Source organism: Nannospalax galili, unplaced genomic scaffold (genome assembly GCF_000622305.1).
Source record: "Nannospalax galili isolate Female #2095 unplaced genomic scaffold, S.galili_v1.0 scaffold833, whole genome shotgun sequence".
In the NCBI taxonomy this organism is placed as follows: Eukaryota; Metazoa; Chordata; class Mammalia; order Rodentia; family Spalacidae; genus Nannospalax; species Nannospalax galili.
In genome coordinates this window covers 337,714-357,510 of record NW_008333374.1, presented here as the reverse complement: position 1 = coordinate 357,510, position 19,797 = coordinate 337,714, and the positions used below count along the sequence as shown (strand labels likewise).

The 19,797-nt window shown below is 51.0% G+C and overlaps 1 protein-coding gene across 4 annotated transcripts; it reads right to left on the bottom strand.

Moving 5' to 3' along the window:
* Positions 1–2,497: 2,497 nt before the first annotated feature.
* On the bottom strand, positions 2,498–18,957 carry Mag (myelin associated glycoprotein). Of its 4 annotated transcripts, none has more exons than XM_008828013.2 (12): positions 18,857–18,957; positions 16,988–17,043; positions 15,994–16,066; positions 15,491–15,859; positions 12,345–12,641; positions 11,847–12,104; positions 9,969–10,229; positions 5,081–5,368; positions 4,429–4,525; positions 4,000–4,099; positions 3,706–3,750; positions 2,498–3,020 (listed from the first exon to the last, which is right to left on the bottom strand). In XM_008828013.2, exons 3-11 carry the CDS (start codon positions 16,037–16,039, stop codon positions 3,718–3,720), a joined length of 1,749 nt encoding a protein of 582 aa, XP_008826235.1. In that variant the 5' UTR covers positions 16,040–16,066; positions 16,988–17,043; positions 18,857–18,957; the 3' UTR covers positions 2,498–3,020; positions 3,706–3,717. The 4 variants fall into 4 exon arrangements, with proteins under 4 accessions (XP_008826235.1, XP_008826234.1, XP_008826233.1 ...); XM_008828012.1 differs by having other exon boundaries at positions 15,994–16,102; positions 18,857–18,927; XM_008828011.2 differs by lacking the exon at positions 3,706–3,750.
* Positions 18,958–19,797: the final 840 nt, after the last annotated feature.

The window sequence follows — 19,797 nt, the reverse complement described above, 5'->3', positions numbered from 1 at the left end:
ATGGCCTGTGATTGAGAAGCATAAGCCAAATAAATCCTTTCCTCTCCAAGTTGCTTTCAGTCATGGTGTTTATCACAGCAACAGAAACCAAACTAGAACAAACCCCAGTAGACTCACTGGCTTGCTAAGCTAGGGTGGAATCATTTCCTTGGTCTGTCATGGGTGCCCTACCTTGGGCAAATAGATGTTTGTCCACATATTCCCAGTTACAGCATAGTCACACAACATCTTCACCAGCCCTGTTTGGGGGTAGGGAGTGCTGGTTGGTTTTAAATATCATGAAATCATCTGGGAAGAAAGTTTCACTTGAGTAATCGTCTTTATCAGTTGCTTTATCAGCATGCCTACAGGGGATTTTCTTGATTATTCACTGAGGTGGGAAGACCTACCCTGAATGTGGGTGGCACCATCACCTGACCTGGGCCCTGAACTGTGTGTGTGAAGAAAGCTGGCTGAGCTTAAACCAAAGCACCAGGCAGCACCGGAACTCGCTTCTCTCTGCCCTTGACTATGGGTGTGGTTACCTGCTGGAGTGCCTGCCTTGACCGCCGCTCAATGATAGGCTGAAATCTAGAACTGTAATTCAAATACACCCTTTCCTCTTTTATGTTGCTTTTTGGTCAGACTATCTCATCACAGCAATAGAAAGTAAGGGCAAGGATCCCTTTTCCAGGACAGCTTCATCTTCCAAAAGGGGCTCAGTATACAGCTGGTGCCTAATGTTTGTTTTGGAAAGCTGAAGGTACTAAGTGCAGTGTGAAGGGGAGGTGTGGTAGTGCAACCAACACAAACCTGTGAGATGTTGGATCTATGGTTCCCACCTTATCTACCTGGACCACAAGGTAACATAAGGAAGTGATGCCAGCCAGGTGGGGACAACACCAGAGAGTGGGAGGGACTGAGGCAGAGAGGCTACACTCTTCAGAGGGGGAAGACTCCCTCCCTTTCAGCGAGTCTAAGTAAGTGCTGTCAGATGACCTGGCTGTTAATGAAGCAGAAATGAGATTGTTAGATGAAATCACCCATGTGACAGAACAGACCAAGCTCTTAGCTTCCCAGGTAGGAACGACTTAATAGCATTTGACTGGGACTTTCACCCTGACCAAAGCCCAGCAGAGATAAAGGAAAAGTTCCTGAATCATTCCAGAAAAGGGATGGCAGTCTCCCCATGATGACTAATTTTCATTGTCAACTGCACTGGATTTACAATCAATTAAGAGACACAATTCTGGGCATATCTATGAAGATGTTTCCAAAGAGGTTTAACTGAGGTGGGAAGACCCACCCTGAATGTGGGCAGCATCATGCCATGGGCTGAGGCTCAGGGCTGAACACAAAGAAGGTGAGCTAGATTGAGTGTGGTGGCACTCGCCTTTAATCCCAGCGCTTGGGAGACAAAGGCAGGCAGATCTCTGTGAACTCAAAGCCAACCTGGTCCACACAGTGAGTTTCAGACCAGTCAGGGCTACAGGGAGACCCTGTCTCAAGAAAATTTGTTTTTAAATAAATTAATTAATAATAATAATAATAATAATAATAATAATAATAATGTAAGCTGAGTAACCGCTTTCTTCAACTCTGCTTCCTGACTACAGACCATCTGAGCAGCCGCCTCAGGCTCCCACTGTCATGCCCCACTCTCCCTGATGGACTTATATTAGGAGCCAAAACAAACCCTTTCTTCCTTCCTTAAATGGCTGTGGTAGTTTGAATGAGAAATGGCCCTCATAGGTTCATGTATTTGAACACTTGGTCCCCAGTTGGTAGTGCGGTTTGGGGAGGTTATGGAGCCTTTAGGAGGCCAAACCTTGTTGGAGGAAGTGTAGTCTGGCTTTGATGGTTTATACTCTTTCTCTACTTGCCTCTCTCTCTCTCCCACTTGCATACTAGGGGACAGCCAGCCGTGTGTGTGTGTGTGTGTGTGTGTGTGTGTGTGTGTGTGTGTCTCTCTCTCTCTCTCTCTCTCTCTTCTCTATCTCTATCTCTATCTCTATCTCTATCTCTATCTCTATCTCTATCTCTATCTCTATCTCTATCTCTATCTCTCTCCTGTGCATGTGAATGAAAATGTGATAAGCCAGCTTCCTGTTCCTTCCCCACCATGATGGATTCTATCCCTCTGGAACTCTGAGTCAAAATAAACCCCTTCTTCCCTAAGCCACTTTTGGTTATGGTATTTTATTATAGCAATGGAAAAGTGAACTAAAATAGTTGCTTTTGTCACAGCAATGAGAAAAGTAACCAAGACACCCTCCAATAATGGGCCAAAAATCATCAGCATTGGGGCTTGGCAGTTAAGAGCACTGGCTTCTCTTGCAAAGAACCTGAGTTCAGTTCCCAGCACCCAGATGTCTGTTAACAGCTGTCCTTAACTCCAGTTCCAGGGATTAGGGTTAGGGTTATTTTGGGTATTGCATGCACATGGTGCAGTTACAGACATGGAGGCAAAACAGAAGTATGAAATAAAAATAAATAAGTAAATCACCAAGATCTAGTCTGGTATTTGGTGTTGGGACATTTATTTTGTTCCCCTTTTGTACAGGTGTCAGGGCTAGGTATGGAGACAGGAGACCAGGAAAAGGATAACAATAAATAACATGGACAGACAGAGCCACCCCTCCAGACAGCTGAGGTTAAAAGGAGGCTAGAGAGGAGCTATAATATGGGCATGGGGTTCTGGCAGGGAGGGGCAGCTGGGAAGGAGGGAGAGGCCAGGCCCCCAGGACCTCACGGTCACTTGCCCTGCCCCTTCCTGCCCCGGCCCCCACCGCTTTCAGGAGGAAGGGAGCCCACAGCCAGTGGGGGCCAGCAAGGGTCCTGAGGGGGGGTTAGCCACATGGGCAGCCCCAGCTTCCTCACTTGACACGGATTTCAGCATACTCAGCCAGCTCCTCCGTCAGGGTGTAGCTGTCCTTGGTAGGTCGTTTTCCCAGATCTGAGTGGGAATAACTCAGGTCCAGCTCTGGGGGTTCCCCCCGAAGGCCCAGCAGCCTCCTCTCAGATCCCAGGCGCCTCTCACTCTATGGGAGGGGGAGGAGACAACCCATTAACAGGATCCCCCTCACTTTTTCTTCAAGTAGAAGCTGAGCTGTTGGCATCCCCTGTTACCCATGAGTTCACCCCCGAAACCAGGCAAGCCTCCTTTCTCAGGGACCAGCCACTCAGGAACCCCCATAGCCACTGTATCCCCCTCTGGGACCTTGACAAGTGCTGCACCCCTAAGATCACCACAACCTCCTCATGACTGACCTTGACATTTGCCTAGAAGTTTCATGTCTCCAGGAAGCCCTCATTGACAAAGGGACATTAGGGGCACAGAATTTAACCCAGAACACCTTTACAGGTTCAATCTTGGTTGTACTGCCCTTTTGGAAGGTTTGCAAATACCTAGTTTGGTAAGCCTTCCTCTTTGGATTTGGTGGAGTCTCCCTCCTGAGTTTGGGGGGACATGCAGCTTCTAACTCCAGAGCTATCCACCCCCACCCTCCACCCTGTCGGCATTTAAACACACATGACAAGGACAGTGGCCACAGACAGAAGTGGGCAGAGATGGAACAGAACAGACAAGGCCAGGGCTGCTGAGCAAAGCCAGACTTAACCATAGAGCCTCGCAGACACCTGACTAAGACACACACACATATGCACACCAACCCCGAGGCCCAGCCAGGGCCTGGCGGTTGGCACACTGAGGCCCCCGGAACCTACCTCCCGGGGCTCTCAGTGACTTTCCAGAGTAGAGGCCTGTCTGGACTATTGGAGAAGGAAATGCAGTCATGGGCACAGGTAGGCAGGGTGGGGCACTCAGGCCCCTCCCTCTATGCTCTCCTGCACAGCCTCAGCCTGGGGCTTCCTCCCCAGCCTCCAGCACCAACCCAGTCCTCCAAATACCCTTGTCTGTCCTCCCCTCTGCCCCTGACCTCATAGGCCTGTCCCCACTCAACATCCCTGACAGCCTGACATCCCCCTACTAACTAGGAGCCATGGAGTTGTGGCCCTCACCTCATGCTTGTCAGGTGCCCCAGAGATTCGGAAGTCACTGCTGTATAGGACATGGGGGTTATCCCCCACTGAAAAGCTGGGGCTCTCTGTCACGTTCTTTCTGCAGGAATGGAGGCACAACACATTAGACCTGGTGGGAAACCCCAGGTAAACTTATCCTGACTCAAGGGACCCCAGAGTGGCTCCCACCCTCCCTGCCTGCCTCCAGGTTTCCCCAACTGACTGACAGTCACAGAGAGCTTTCTGCAGACTGTAGGGCTGGAGCATAGACCATGGGCAAAGATGCCCCCAGTGGGAGATTTTCAACATGGGATCTGCCCTTGGCATGCATACAGGACTACCCTCCCTTGCCCACCCCAGCCTCACACAGCGCCCCAAAACCTCGCTTGGAGATTCCCTATCCCCCAGATCAGTCTGGTGGGGACTCACTTCCTGCGTGTCTGGGTGATGTAGCACACAATGGCAATCAGTATGGCAAAGGCAACCACGGCGCCCACAGGCCCAATCTTGGCCCACATCAGTCGGTCTAGGGACAGAAGAGCCAGGAGCCCTTAACATTTATATAACTGATGGGCATGGAGGCCACAGGCCCATGCACTCTCCCTTAGTTGCTAGGTACCAGGAACAGCTGGTAAAGAACAGCAGGTATGTTCTGGAAGCCTCTGCCCACCAGTGACAAAGTGAGGTTTGTGGTGCTTTTGGTTCTGTTTTGTTTAGTACTGGGGATTGAACCCAGAGCCTCCCACATTTTAGGCAGGCGCTTTACCTCTGAACCATACCCTAGTCCCTCACTGGTGGATTCTAGGCAGTTGGTCTACCACCGAGTCACTTACAGTCTCACTAAATTGCTTAGACTGGCCTTGAACTCACTCTGTAGTTCAGGCAGGTCTAGAACTCAACAATCTTGCCTCAGCCTTCCATGTAGTTAGGGTGACAAGTCAGGAAGAGCTTTGGCTGTTTCATCAGTCTTCATGGTTAACCCATAATCAGTGGCTGATTATCAGCAGGAATGGGGGGTGATATGAATCCAAGAGGACCCCCTTCCCTCCTGTAGCTCCCACCCCCTGGTCATGCCACTCACGGGCTCCCTGGAAGGGCAGCTCCAGGCTCTTGGTGCCATAGAGGTTCCTGGAGGTACAGATGACCCGGGGCGGGGCCTGGGCCTGTCCTCGTAGCGTGAGGATGCTGGTGAGCAGGAGGCCACTGCGCTCTGAGTATACAAACTCCCGCTCTGTCTCGTTCACAGTCACGTTGCGCGATGGCAGCTCGAAGGCCACAGAGGGCTCTGGGTTAGATTTCACCACACATAGGCACTGCACCGTGTCTCGGGCCGCTGCACAGTGTGACTCCAGGAGGATCATGGGAGCAACTGCAAGTTCAAAACCAAGGCCATGAGTAAGGCTGGGCCTCCCTGGACTTCTTAGCAGAGGCAAGACCAGGGTGTCATGGGGTGAGGGACTCTGTATAGACCATAATCCAGAAACGCATGGCTCTCTGACCACTCTGTGACCCCCACTCACTACAGGGTGTCCCTCTAGACTAAACACAAGTCAAAGCCTTGTAGTTTCAGAGGCCCTGGTAAAGATGGCTAGACCATCCCCAAATGCTGCAAAACACCAGCTCCTTACGCTCTTTTTAAAGCAATTTTTTAAAATTTTATTTTATGTGTATAAGTTTTGCCTGCTTGCATTTAAGTGCACCGTGTGTGCAATGCCAGCAGAGGCCAGAAGAGGGAGTCATATTCCTTAGAACTGGAGTTATGGTTGTTCGTTAGCTACCATGTGGGTGCTGGGAACCAAACCCAGGTCCTATGCAAGAGCGGCCAGTGCTCTTAACTGCTGAGCCATCTCTCAGCCCCCAAACTCCTCACACTCTTCTACTTGCCACACTTGACCCCTTGTGGTGACCCCCTGTGGTGACACACCTGGGAATAACAGTCCTTTCTCTCTCTGTCCATGCATGAGGCCACCTCAGTCCCCTCTGTATAGAAGTTCTCCTGACAAATAGCTTGCATGGACCACCTTGACTTTCAGAGACTCCTTTGGAAACCCAACCTGTATCATTTCAGGGAGAATTTAGGTACTTCCTGTGGGAAACCCCCACGCCTCTGCTTTTGGGGTGATTCTAGCCTTCATATGGACCAGAACAGAAATGAGCTGTTTTCCCATTTGCATTATCTCTAACTTTGACCTTGGCCTCTGGCCATGTGAGGGGTGATATTTTCCCAAAGAGCCTCCTAGGCTCTGACCATTCTGCTCAAGCCATGGCCTCCCTCAGCCGCTCCCTTCCCACCCCCATCCCCCACTCTCCCCTGTCCTTTGCAGATGCTCTGCACTTGCTTCCTGGCCTGGAGACCCCTGGAATCCTGGTCTCCTTCCAGAGACTCCCCATTACCACCAGCACCAAACACTGCTCTCTACCCAAGACTTCTTTGTTGAACCTTGTTTTGATAGCATTTGATTACAAATCTAGTCCTGGAATGTGTTTTTCTTTTATTTTCCAAAATATGAAGTCAGATTAGAACATTGAATGGTGCTTTTGTTTTATTGGTTGGATTTTTCTTTTCTTTATTTTGGGACAGGGTCTCCCTGTAGCTCTGGCTGGCCTGATACTTACTAGGTAGACCAGGCTGACCTCAAACTCACAGAAATTTACCTGCCTCTGTCTCCCAAGTGCTGGGTGCATATGCCACCACACCCAGCAGCTGGTTGGATTTTTTTGTTTTGTTTTATATTTTTCTTTGTTGAAATACAGTCTTGCGTGGCTCAGGATGGCCTGGAACTCTCAACCATTCTTTCACACCCTCCCAAGAGCTGAGACTACAGGCTCGAACCACCATACCCAGCTAAATGTGTGTGTGTGTGTGTGTGTGTGTGTGTGTGTGTGTGTGTGGTGTGCATGTGTGAAGGTCAGAGGTTGACATGGGGTGTTCTTCTCTACCACTCTCCACTTCCTTTTTGAGATAGGGTCTCTCACTAAAACTGGAGCTCACCATTTGGCTGCTCATCCAGCCCCTGGCATCCTATCTCTGCTTCCCAGTGCTAGGATGACAAGCACATACCAGACCGCACAGCCTTTAAAAAAAAAAAAGTGGATGCTCGGGATCGAACTTGGGTCTTCACGTGTATGTGGCAAGCACTTAACCCACTGAGCTATCTCCCCAGCCCCTAAATGATACTTTTTAAACTGTTTTTTATCTATCTTGATCAATCTGACACCTTTTTGCTTGTTCTAGTCTAATCAAGCACTGTTTCTCAGTTGCTTCTGGCCCAAATTACAAAGTGAAAAAAGACCCTTGGCCCACTAGCCCCACCCATGTTCAAGCCCAAAAGACTGTGCCAATAACAATGGTGGGCAGGAAGTAACAGGGGCAGGTAAATCTGCACCAGGGATGGATGTTTCCAGTGAGAGCCTCAATGCATGTGTCTCTAAGCCGAAAAAATGGTAAACCCATCTGCCACTTAGATAAAGATGTACTCTGCTTGCTGTGGTTAAGCACTCAACACAGCCCAGAGGAAACGAATAATGACAAACCTGAGCTGGAAGAAGTTTCTAGCACGTTCCCCAAACCCTTCCACGCAGAACAGTGCAGCTGGCACTCTGGTGACAAATGTCCATGCTGGGCTAGGAAAATGCGAATACCCTGCCTGTGTGTGCACATCATCTTCACAGCATCCTGGGCAGCCCAGGAGAGCTATGCAACCCTCTGACATGACCGAAAGTGTCAGAGAGTGAACGGCTTTGGCATCCCAACTCTGCCATCTACTGACCGAGTGTGGCCACTGAGCCTTCGGGATGCATCCTTAGAGAGAAGGGTGAGAATTTTGTTCTTTGGGTTTTGGCTTTTGGCTTTTTGAGTCAGAATCTCATGTTCCCCGGTGTGATGGTTGGTGTTGTCAACTTGCAAAGATGTAGAATCACCTGGGAAGAGTCACAATGAGAAACTGTCTAGACTAAGTTGGCCTGTGGGCCTGCCTGTGAGGGATTTTTGTAGGTTAGTTGAGGACAGAGGCCCCACCCTGAATGTGGGCAGCATCATTTCACAGGCTGGACCCTGGACGGAATGAAAGGGAGAAGGCAAGCTGAGCTAGCATGCATACATTCACTGTTTTCTGCTCTTGACTGTGGATGGAATGTGACCACAGTGGGCATCAAGTTCCTACCACCTGGATTTCCCTGCAGTGAGGAACTGTAACCTGGAACTCTGAGCCAAATAAGCTCTTTTTCTCCTAAGTTGCTTTCCTTGGGGTATTTTATCACAGTAACAGCAAAAGAAATGAAGATACTCAGGTGGGCTTCAAATTCATTATGTAACCAGGGTGACCCTGAACTTCTGATTCCTTTGTCTGCACCTCCTAAGTGCTGGGATTAGAAGTGTGTACCACCATGCCAGGCTTATGTTGTACTGGAAATCAAACATACTAGAGCTTCAGTCACATCTCCATCCTCTGAGTGTGCCCGTAACTCACAAAGGGCTATGGGACCCCAAAGACAGGTGCATGAACATTTGGAAATGCTTAGCATCCCAGCCAAGTGCTTATGGCCTCCTATTTAGGAGCATCTAGCAGAGAAAGCACAAGAAGCCCTGGCTGCAGCAATAAATATCTTGCTCCAGTCCCAAGGAAAGGCTAATGGGACAAGACAACACTACATAACATTCACAGAACGCATAGGCCACATCCCCTTAGTCCTCACAGCCATCTTGGTGGTGAGGTGCTGTCCTTACTTCCTTTTGCAGAGGAGAGAGATGGGACTGGGGGCTTGGCTTAGCGGTAGGGCACCTGCCTAGAATCCCCCAGTGAGGGGCTGGGGGCGTGGCTTAGCGGTAGGGCACCTGCCTAGAATCCCCCAGTGAGGGGCTGGAGGTGTGGCTCAGTGGTAGAGCAATTTCCTAGAATCCATCTGTGAGGAGCTAGGGGCGTTGCTCAGTGGCAGAGCATTTTCTTGATATTCCCAAGGTCCTGGGCCGCATCCTCAGCACTGCATAAAGTGCCAATTAGAGGCCAGAGCTACAGGCCAGGCAAAGCTGAGGAAGAAGCTTGGGAAAATAAAAATAAGGACATGACGTTCCAGTGGAAGAGCTTGAGGACACAGAGTCAAAACTGTGGCTTGTGCTACAACTTGGAGTGATGTTCCTGAGTAGGGTTAGGTGGCGTGGAGGGAGCTGTCAGGTCAGGTGCTAGTTTGCAGTACAGTGAGTTACACCTCTGAGATGATAGCTTTATATGGACATCCTCAGCATTTCTGTAACTGCTGTTAGTAAGCTTGGCATCTCCTTGGTCCCATCTGCTTCCTCTCAAGAGCACTCTGCACACCATAATGGCTCCATCAATACACAAACACAAGATCAATTCTGGGCAGAGTAGAACCAGATACTCTGGGTTTGATTCTCAAAACCAGCTCTTTCTTAGCTGTGTGACCTGGGGCAAGGGACCTAACATCTCTAGGCCTATTTCCCTTTCTGGAAAGTGGACATCCCTCATGAGGATGAAATGAGTGGCTCCCTGGATACAGCACATCCAACAGTGTCTAGTACCTAGCAACAGTCTCCGAGAGATATATATCAGAGTTAGTGTTTTAGTTCATGTAGAGAGGCAGTAATGACAGGCTCCTGAACCACTATGGTCAAGAGCTCTCCCCAGGATTCAGGAACAGAGTGTTCTCAGATGGGAGTTTTGTGGGGTTATTTGTTTGGTTTTGAGAGAGGGTCTCCCTGTGGCCCCAGCTGGCCTGGAACTTCCTATGTAGACAGGGCTGACCTCCATCTCACAGAGACCCACCTTCCTCTGCCTCCTGAGTGCTGGGATTAAAGGTGTGTACCACCACGCTCGGCCCTCAGATGGGAGTTTTATTTTTTGGCTATGGATTCAGCTACACTGCTCTTCCCTACCTGGCTCTGGCTGAGAAGGAAGGGCTCCCTTCCTGTCACCTGGATGTCCTCACTGTAGTGGAAGATGGGAGGAACTCACACTCCACAGACAGGTTGAAGGCTGTGGCCCTCTGGCCGTACTGGTTCTCCGCCACACACCAATACTCCCCGTCATCCTCTGGTGTCACTGCTGGCAGCTCGAGCTGGAGCTGGTTCTCATAAATGACTGTAGCCAGGATCTGCTTCTCCTTGAAGATGGTGAGAATCGGGTCTGGGTTGCTCTGTGTAGAGCACAGGATGGAGGCTGTCTCCCCCTCCACAGCCACTACTGTTCCATTCACCGTTGGCTTCCAAGGTGCATCTGGGGGAGAGACAGGACGGGGGTGGTGATCATCAGAAACCAGGGGTGCTACTGCTCTGATGGTCAACTCCCACCACCAAATGTGGCCATTGACAACCCAAATCTAGCACATCCATTCAGGATGGTTCAGAAACCCCAGACCTGGCTGCTTATTTACATGAATGGCAATTCTGCAGGCAGGGAGAGCTTGTCTTTGTTTTTGATCATTTGTTTCTTTTTGAGATAGGCTCTTGCTATATAGCCCTGACTGGCCTACTACTCGCTATATAGCCCAGGCTGGCCTCGAGGTCATGGCACTCCTCCTGCCTCAGCTTCCCAAGTGCTGGATTTGCAGGTAAATGCCTGGCTGGGACCTTGTCTTTGAATGATGGCACTACCTACCCCTTCTCTGCAGTGTAGATTTATGACTTAACCCTAGAACTCACTTGTCCCACTCACTTGGGCTCAATATTTCCAGCATCATAGGGGCAATTACCCAATGTGGAATGAATGATGGCCAGTGTTCTAGTTAAGCAAGGCCCTTGCAGGGAGAAGTTATATTAGAAAATAAAATGCATTTGCAACAGGAGGATCTAGACTGTGGAGGAAAACAAAGCTTAAGGAGGAGAGATCAGGATGGGCATGGTTCTATGTAGGATGGTGCAGGAAGGCTTCAGGGAGCAGAGTGGGAGGCACAAGGGATGCCAGAGCAAAGAGCATGTGTGTGAAACACTCAGGAAATGCTGAGTGAACGTTGGCTTGTAACTGTTCTTATTATGCCCAGCCCTGGGCACTTTGCCTCAGTACATATTTGTGAATGAATGAATGTGTGCATGAATGGCATCTCGATTCTCAGCTAATCCTCCCACTCTGACAGCAACCCCTCTTGCATTACGAGCAGGTGCAGGCAACCAAGCTGGATGAGGTTTCGGGTCTGTCTCCTCAGTCCTCCTATTAAAACTACAACTGTTAGCCAAGCGTGGTAGCACACGCCTTTAATCTCAGCACTCGGGAGGCAGAGGCAGGTTGATCTCTGTAAGTCTGAGGCCAGCCTGGTCTACATAGCGAGTTCCAGACCAGCTGGGGCTACAGGGAGACCCTATCTCAAAAAACAAACAAACAAACAAAAAACTACAAATGTTGGGGCTGGAGACACGGCCCATCAGTTAAGGCTGCTCTTGTAGAGGACCCAGGTTCTGTTCCCAGCACCCATATGGCAGCTAACAACAGTCCCTAACTCCAGTTCCAAGGGATCCAACACCCTCTTCTGGCTTCTGCGGGCATTGCATGACACCAGTACATACATGCAGGCAAAAAACACATGAAAAACAAATAAAAATAAAACAAACAAAAAAACTAACTGTGGCGGATGTGGCTCAGCAGGTAAAGGCACTTGCCTCAAAACCCGATGACCTGAGTTTCATCCCTGGGACCCACATAATGAAAGGAGAGAAGGGGGAGTCCCACAGGTTATCCTCTGACCTCCTGTGCACCGTGGCACACCCATGGCCCCCACGATTTAAAATAAATCAATGTAAATTATTTAAACTACAACTGTGCTTATTTTAAAGTGCAAATTCCTGATGTTATGGGAGGTCCCTCGGAGTGAACTCCACTGAGGTGTGGACATGGACTCACACATGACGCTCAGCTCCACGGTACGGTTGTCCTGGCCATAGGCGTTCTCTGCCAGGCAGGCATAGACGCCGTCCTCCCCAGGGGTCACCTCCTCCAGCTCCAGGGACAGGCTCTCAGCCACCGCCTCCCGCAGCACCGTCCCGTCCCGCATCCAGGTCAGCAGCGGCAGTGGATTGCTGTCAGCCCCGCACAGCAGGCTGACGTGGGAGCCTTCGATGGCCTCCACCGAGGAGTTCATCTCCACGATCACCGGGGGGTCTGAGGCCGGCGACAGTGGACAGTGAGTGGGTCAGCGGGCGGGTACCGCAGATCTAGGCCCGCCCCACCACCGCAGGCCCCGCCCCTGCCCCGCCCACCTGGCCAGGCTCCGCTCCAGGTCCCACCCTTCAGGCCCCACCCACCAGGCCAGGCCCCGCCCCAAGCCCCAGCCCCTGCCCAAAGTCTTCGCTCCGGGTCCCACCCAGGCCCCGCCCCCGCCCAACCCGCACCCAGGCTCACACTTGACGTCCAGGCTGGCGTAGCCCTCGAACTGCATGGTGGTGTTGGGGAAGGCGGCCTGACAGCCCAGACGGTGGCCGTTGGCCTCTCTAGTGGGCACGAAGTGTAGCAGTGACACCTGCACCCAGGTGCCCTCGTCCTCTCGCAGCCGACCCAGGACAGTCGGCTCCCCCAACCCCTCATGGCCCAACCAGCTCAGCTCTGGGCGCAGCTCCGGGCAGTTGTCAGGCACCATGCAGCTAACCTCTACTTCACTTCCTGCCACCATTTCTGGGGGCACCACGATGTTGGGGGTGTCTATGTGTGATATGGAGAAAACGGAAGGTTCTGGAAGCAGTCTTAGTCTACAGTCACGCCCACCTTGTCCAAACCCACTCCTGACACCTCTGGATCCCCAGTGGCCTATAGCTGCACCCTTCCCAGATGTGGGTCACTCTTCCCCCAGAAGTGGCCCACATAGTCAGTTGGGATGCTAGAATAATTTGATACAGTGTTGGAAGTCCTGTTGTTATTTTGCAAATGAAAAAACTGAGGCTGGGGTTGGAGAGATGGCTCCACATTTAAGAGTACTGGCTGCTCTTCCAGAGAATGGGGGTTCAGTTCCCAGCACCTACATGGAGGCTAACAACTATCCTGAATCCAGTTTCAGGGGATCTGATGCCCTCTTCTGGCCTCAGCAGGCATTGTATGCAAGTGGTGCACTCCCATGAAGGCAAAACAGTCATACATAATAAAATAAAAATAAGGAAATAAACAATTTTTAAAAAGAAAAGAAACTGAGAGCCCGGCCACATGCCTTTAATCCCAGCACTTGGGAGGCAGAGGTAGGCGGAGCTCTGTGATTTCGAGGCCAGCCTGGTCTACAGAGTGAGTTCCAGGCCAGCTGGGGCTACAGGAAGACCCAAAAAGACAAAAAAAAAAAAAAAAAAAAAAAAAAAAAAAAGGAAAGAAACGGAGGGTACAGATCATACAGAGTTTAACTGGGCCTCAAACCCTGTCCCGGGCTTCTGAGGCATCAGTGCTGTTGGCTCTGCAGTCTATTCCTCTGTATTCCTCTCTTGTCCGTTCCATAGGTCTCCTATCTGCATGAGATATGTGGTATGTGTGTGTAGGGATATGTGATGGATTGTGGGGGTAGGAAGCCGGTATGCTTGCAGGTGCATGTGTGTAGTCTGGGAGTGTGACATATGTGTACTGCGTGGTGTGGTGCGTGTGTGCTGTGCCTGTGTGGTCTCTTTCTACACTAGGCCTGTAAATTGGCTTCTCATGCAGACCAGGTGCTGCTAAGAAACTTAGCCTAAGATCTTCCAGAACAGGGCCTCTCAGAAATCAGGCAGTGGGAATCTCTGAAATCAGTCAATAGCTTCTATTTTGATTGCTAAATTGGCCACAGCTGCCTACAGGGTTTTTTGTTGTTGTTTGTTGCTTGTTTGCTTTTCTTTTCCTTTCTCTTCTCTTCCTTCTGTTTTTTTTATATTATTATTATTCTTTCAAATATTGAGGATTGAACTCAGGACCTCCTATGTATAGCCAAACACTCTATCACTGAGCTATACCCCATCCCTTTTTGTACTTTTACAGGGTCTCATGACATTGTGAAGGCTGACCTTGAACTCACTCTGTAATCCGGGTCAGCTTTGCATTTGTGACCTTTCTCCTTCAACCTTTCAAGTAGCTGGGAATACAGGCCTGAACCACCCGGCCTGCTCTTGACTTTTTCTTCCTTCCTTCCTTCTTTCTTTATAACATTGATGTGTGTGTGTGTGTGTGTGTGTGTGTGTGTGTGTGTGTACGTGTGCATGTGTATGCTTCTGTATGTGGACACATGTATGCCGTGTGGATATCAGAAGACAACTTGCAGGAGTCAGTTCTCTTCTTCCATCATGTGGGTTCCAGGGATCAAACTCGGGTTGGCAGGCATGGCATCAAGCACATTCACCCACTAGAGACATCTTGCTGATCCTTCTTTCTCCTTTCCTCCCTTCCTTCTCTCCTTCCTTCTCTCCTCCTCTTTCTCTTCTTTTTCTTTCTCTCTCCCATCCTTCCCCCACCCCTTCCTCCCTCCCTCCCTCTCTCTCTCTCCCCATTCCCCATGCAAGGAATGGAAGGAACCATGCTAGGCAAACACTACCACTGAGCTATAACCCAGTCCAGGATCTTTTCTTTCCTTTTGAAAAAACTGTGTGTGTGTGTGTGTGCGCGCGCGCGCGTGTGAGTGTGCATGTGTGCGTGTGGTGTGTGTGTGTGTGTGTGTGTGTGTGTAGGTAGGTACCTGCAAAGGTCAGAGGCATCACATTCCCTGGAGCTGGAGTTACAAGTGGTTGGGAGCTGCCTGATGTGGGTGCTGGGAACCAAACTCGGGTCCTCTGTAAGAGCAGCACACTTAACCACTGAGCCATGTCTCTAGCCCCATATGATCTTAAAAAAAAAAAAAAAAAAAAAAACTCAAAACAAGCAGCCAATATTTAGGAATTAGGGTATTACCCTGGAATAGCCACAGTTTGGGTTTTTTAAGAAACACAGCATGCCTGACAGCAATGATCCTGCATTCTGCTAGCCAGAGCGGAGAGCCCACAGAGTCATCCAAGAAGCCAGGTTCAGCTCCCAGCCTTGAAGCCATTCACCCATTCTATCAGCCACTTTGTTGGCTTTTTGGGACAGGGTCTCCCTGTAGCCCCAGCTGGCCTGGAACTCCCTACAGGCTGGCCTCCATCTCATACAGAGATCTGCCTGCCTCTGCCTCCTCAGTGCTGGGACTGAAGGAGAGTGCTACTACGCCTAGTTTGAATTCACCACTCTTATCTGCATTTCACAAGAGGAAACCAACGCCAGGGAAGTTGAGCAAGTTGCCCCAAGTCAGCAGTGATCTAGAAGACTCATCCCTGATCTCAGGTCCCTCATGCCTTTAGCTCCAGATATCTCTAGAAAAATAAGAACAACCAATTCCTCAGAGGGTAACCAAACTATTTAGGGCCAGCTTGGCTCATCTCTGTCTTCTGTGTGGCCAGAGCAGGCACTGGGCTTCGCACCCAGCCAAATCCATCTCTCCTCAGTCTGTCATTCAGAGCTGTCCCAAGCACTGAGGAGGTCCACCCAGCATCCTGCAGCCCCCTCAGAGCCCGTCAGAACCCTGGGGACCGACTCACTGATGATGTCCAGAACGCTGTGCTCCGAGAAGGTGTACTGGTTGTAGCCGCCCAGGTCCCCACGAAAGTAGTACTTGCCTCCCAGCTCGGGACTAAGCGTGCTGAGCAGCAGGGTGCAGTTGCGAAGGCCCAGGTCCCCCAGCAGGCGACTGCGGCCTTGGAAGCTCTCGTGGACCACTTGTGTGCGGGACTTGAAGACTACTGGTGGGTAGTTCTTAGGGTAGGGGCTATTAAAATACCAGACACCATGTACCACCGCTGGTCGGAGCTCATCCGGGAAGTCAAAGCGGCAGGGGATGGAGACACACGTGCCCTCGAAGGCTGAGATGGATGAGGGCATCCAGGCACCCCAGTGACCTCCTCGGGAAGCTGTGGGTGGACAGGAGTACAGAGGTTGAAAGACATGTCCCACCCCATTAACACCTCCAGTTCCCATCATCGATCACAGGCCTGGGGATCCTGGGATCAAGACTCAAGATCTCCTGCTGATCCCCAGTCATTACCTGAAATCATTATCCAAAATAGAGGCAGTGCTGTGAGGAATATCATTTTGTACAGCAAGTAAGCGAGCCAGGTCTGGAGAGAGACAGAGCCGGTTAGAGACAGGGCTATCTGTGAAAGACAGAAAAGGGACCCTGGGTCAGGGTTCGCTGCTGCTGTCATTCATAACTGCAAACGTTTTATTTTGCTTTGTTTTGTTGTTCTGAGACAGGATCTGACTATGCAGGTCTGGCTGGCCTGGAACTTACCATGTAGACCAAGATGGCCTCAAACTCACAGAGATTCACCTGCTTCTCCCTCCTGAGCACAAGGCGCTAGAGGCAAGTACCATCATGCCTGGCTGTAATTATAGGCTTTGATATGACCCTGGCTAAGCCTCCACACATTACTCTTCAATAACCCCTGCATTTTCTAGCCAGAGCCAGCTGTCCCAAACCATGCCCAGCTTGATACTGTGAAACCATTCAACCATTGATTGTACTGTCCTTCCCGCCATTTCCTGCAGGAAACCAAGGCCCAGGCAAGTTAAGCAAGGTTCTCAAAGTTACCCAGCTAAAGCAGGCCTCTAGAAGCCTAAGCCCCCCCCGCCCCCCCCCCCCCCCGGCGACCTAATCCCTCCCACCCCTGGCTGTAACTCCAGATGTCTCTAGAAGAATAAGAACAACTCTGTTTTTCAGAGGGCAGCCTGGTTGTTTAGGGTCTTGCTTGGCTCATTTCTGTCATCTGAGTGGCCCGAGTGGGCACTAGGGTCAGCAATTCTGATCTCTTTGAGGCAGGTGCAATTACTGTCCACATCTGGAGCTTGGAGAGGTTACAGAGCTTGCCTAAGGTCACACAGCTAGTCTGCAGTCTTAGCAGTCAACCTGTGCTATCTGCATGGTAGTGTCGGGCTGATAATAATGCTTAACACCATTATTCCCCTGGGAATCTCTAAATAAGGATGGAGCTAAGGCTCCAGCAACAGTGGAAAGAGAATATTGCTACCCTGCCCCTTACCTCAGTCTCTCTGAATTGGGAATTTCTCCTGATTCCACTTGAAAAGGCCAATTAACCTGGAAAAAAAATCAGATAGGTATCACACACAGTGTAGGGACCTGAGCCCCCAAAGCGCCCTGCTCTTCTGTGTGTACTATGGGTTGTGGCTCTGTCCTAAGGATGCCCATGTGGTCTGTGGTACCCATAGATACCAGGGATGCTCCCACACAGCCTCAAAACTGCTGCACCACAATTCCTCCACCCAAGCTGGGGTGTGGGAGAACCGTGGGGAGAGGACCTGGAGTGGCAACTTTAGGATGGGGGGAGAGGAGTGTAGTGAGTGGGGTGAAGGAGCAGATGTCCCACGGCTGAGGCCTGGGGGTGGCAGGCAGGGACGCAGCCCTATCAATGACTGGGTTTCACAACATCAGCATTCCCAGCATGCCGTGTGAATTCCTGCCGCCCTCTCCCACCCGCAGCAGGCCCCGGGTGTCCCCACCCTCACCAGAGGCCAGTGGCCAGTACAAAAGAGCCCTGTTCCCTAGGGGTACGGGTGCTTCATCCTGGGGGACCTCCTTGGATAGGTGGGGCGTGAGCAAGGAGTCTAACACTCCTGACTAGGCTCTGACAGGGACCAGGAAGAGCCAGAGGTGATGGACCCTTGGCCCCTGCTGTTCCGTGGGTCACTCCGGGCTGGAGCCAGGATTTTGAAGTGACTGCTTTTCCTGGCCTTGGCTGCCCTCTTCCCACTGATGCAGACACAGGCCCAGAAACATACAGACGCTGGTAGGAAATGTGACAGCCAGCAGGAACAAGCTCACACAACAGAGATGCATGAGGACATGTTCTGATCCTGAGACCTCTGGGTGGTCAAGCCCCGGGGGGCGTGTTCACAAGTTCACAAGGACCTGCACACGTTGAGGTATGACCGTGGACCCCTCCATCCAGACATATCAATGGACACAGGGCAGCTGTGGCCCTGGCACCAGTGACTGGAAGGCACAGCAGATATCCAGAGGTGAGGGCCAGACAATGGTACAAGCAGGGATATGCACCGTGCAGTCTAGACAGGGGCACACAGAGGTCTTGAGGTAGGGGCCCAGCCAATCTTAGCTAGAGGATGGTTTGAAACTTTCAAAAGGATCACAGTGCAAATATTTGCAAAACAAATAGATTGTGTATCTATAGCATTAAATTTGTGGAAGAGAAACCAAGCATGCACACCTGCCATACCTGCCTTTGGGAGGTGGAGGAGGAGGATTAGGGAGGGTTTCAAGACAAACCTTGGCTGCAATGCAAATTGGAGGCCAACCTGGGCTACATGAGACCCTGCCTCAACAAACAAAAACAAATCCAAGGGAGGAGTAGGGGTAGGAAAACCATACCTTCAAAGTCTCTTTAGTGGGGTGTAATGGGGAAAAGTCGAGAAACACTATTATAAATGGATATACAAGAGAGGTGGACACACACACACACACACACACACACACACACACACACACACTCACACTTGTTATGTACCAGGTACTAGCATGTGCTGTTCACAGCCCACTGGCATCATCTTCCTCCACATGGTGGCATGTAGGTGTCTGATCACCTTGCATCCTTCCCTTCACCCCCAGCCCCAGCCCAAGGACCCCTCATCTGTTCTAATCTCAGGACCTCCAGGGGAGCTGGCACTACAGAGCCTGCAGTCATGAGGTATGTTGAGGAGGTCCCAAGGGTGTCCCAAACAGCACCCTGCCCCATTCCAAATGACTAACCGTCCAGTTCTCAATGACATCTCCCAGAGCACCTCACCATGCACAAGCTCAGGCCACTAAGTGCTCCTGACCCCTGGGAGTGCTCTGCCCCTCCTGTACCCTATTCTCTCCCTGTTGCAGTACTCACTTGGATAGTCTGGCTTCTGCACCCTCTGCTCCGCTGGCCTGGCTCACAGTCCCCTGGTCTCCCAGGGTCTAGGTCCCCACTTGTCAGCCCCTCCCCTCCCCTTGGGTGCCAGGGGCCGCCTGCCTCCAGGGCCCAGCTCCTCCCTGCCCCCGGGGGAGGGGGCACAAAGGGGCCCTTGTCAGGCCGGGACTGGGCAGCCTGATGCCTGGGTCCTATCAGTTCCTTCCTGGAGAGGATGGGGGTCCGCCTTGTTCCTTCCCCCTCTACCATTATACACCCCAACTGGGGGTTAGAGGGTGATAGCCTCATCTCTCTAAAAGTCCCAAGCTGAAGGACAGGACCCGTTGTCCTCAGGAAATTGGTGGCAACCTTAGGTGGGACAGGGCGAGGGGATACCCCCTCTCCTCCCTTGATTCTAGTGTCACCTTCCCTGCAATCCTCCTGGTCTGCTTTCTCCTTGGCTCCTCTTGTCCTCTGAAATGACCTTAGACGCTGACTCCTCTTGTGAGATCATGATCTCTCTCGGTGAGGACATGGGCTCTGTCTGTATTGTTCTGTGTCCTGCTTGTTAATGAACAGAGACTGTGTGGCTGTGTGTACTCCAATGTCCTGTGACACCTTCGGACCCAGGGATGTTGCTCTAACTCTTCTTTACTGGAGACCTGTCCCCATCCTGTCCCACCTAGCCCTGACCCTAGCCTGCTCCTGAAGAAGCCCAGCACTAACGGATTGCCTGTCACTTCCTCAGTGGCGTCCCTTACTCATCCCCATTACATACACACATTTATTTATTTATTTACTTATTTACTTATTTATTTTTTATTGTGTGTGTCTGTGCATGTCTGTGTGTGTGTCTGTGTCTGTGTGTATGTATGTATGTGGGTGGATGTTCCCATGTACCACAGCATTTGTGTGGAAGTCAGAGGACAGCTTGCAGGAGT

Coding starts and splice junctions, on each gene's coding strand:
- Mag (XM_008828011.2), bottom strand. CDS start 16,039: ATGATATTCCTCACAGCACTGCCTCTATTTTGGATAATGATTTCAG. Junction 10,230..11,846: donor CGTGGAGCTGAGCGTCATGT/GTGAGTCCATGT, acceptor TCTCTCCCCCAG/ATGCACCTTGGAAGCCAACG. Junction 3,021..3,999: donor GGGCACCTGACAAGCATGAG/GTGAGGGCCACA, acceptor CCCCTCCCATAG/AGTGAGAGGCGCCTGGGATC.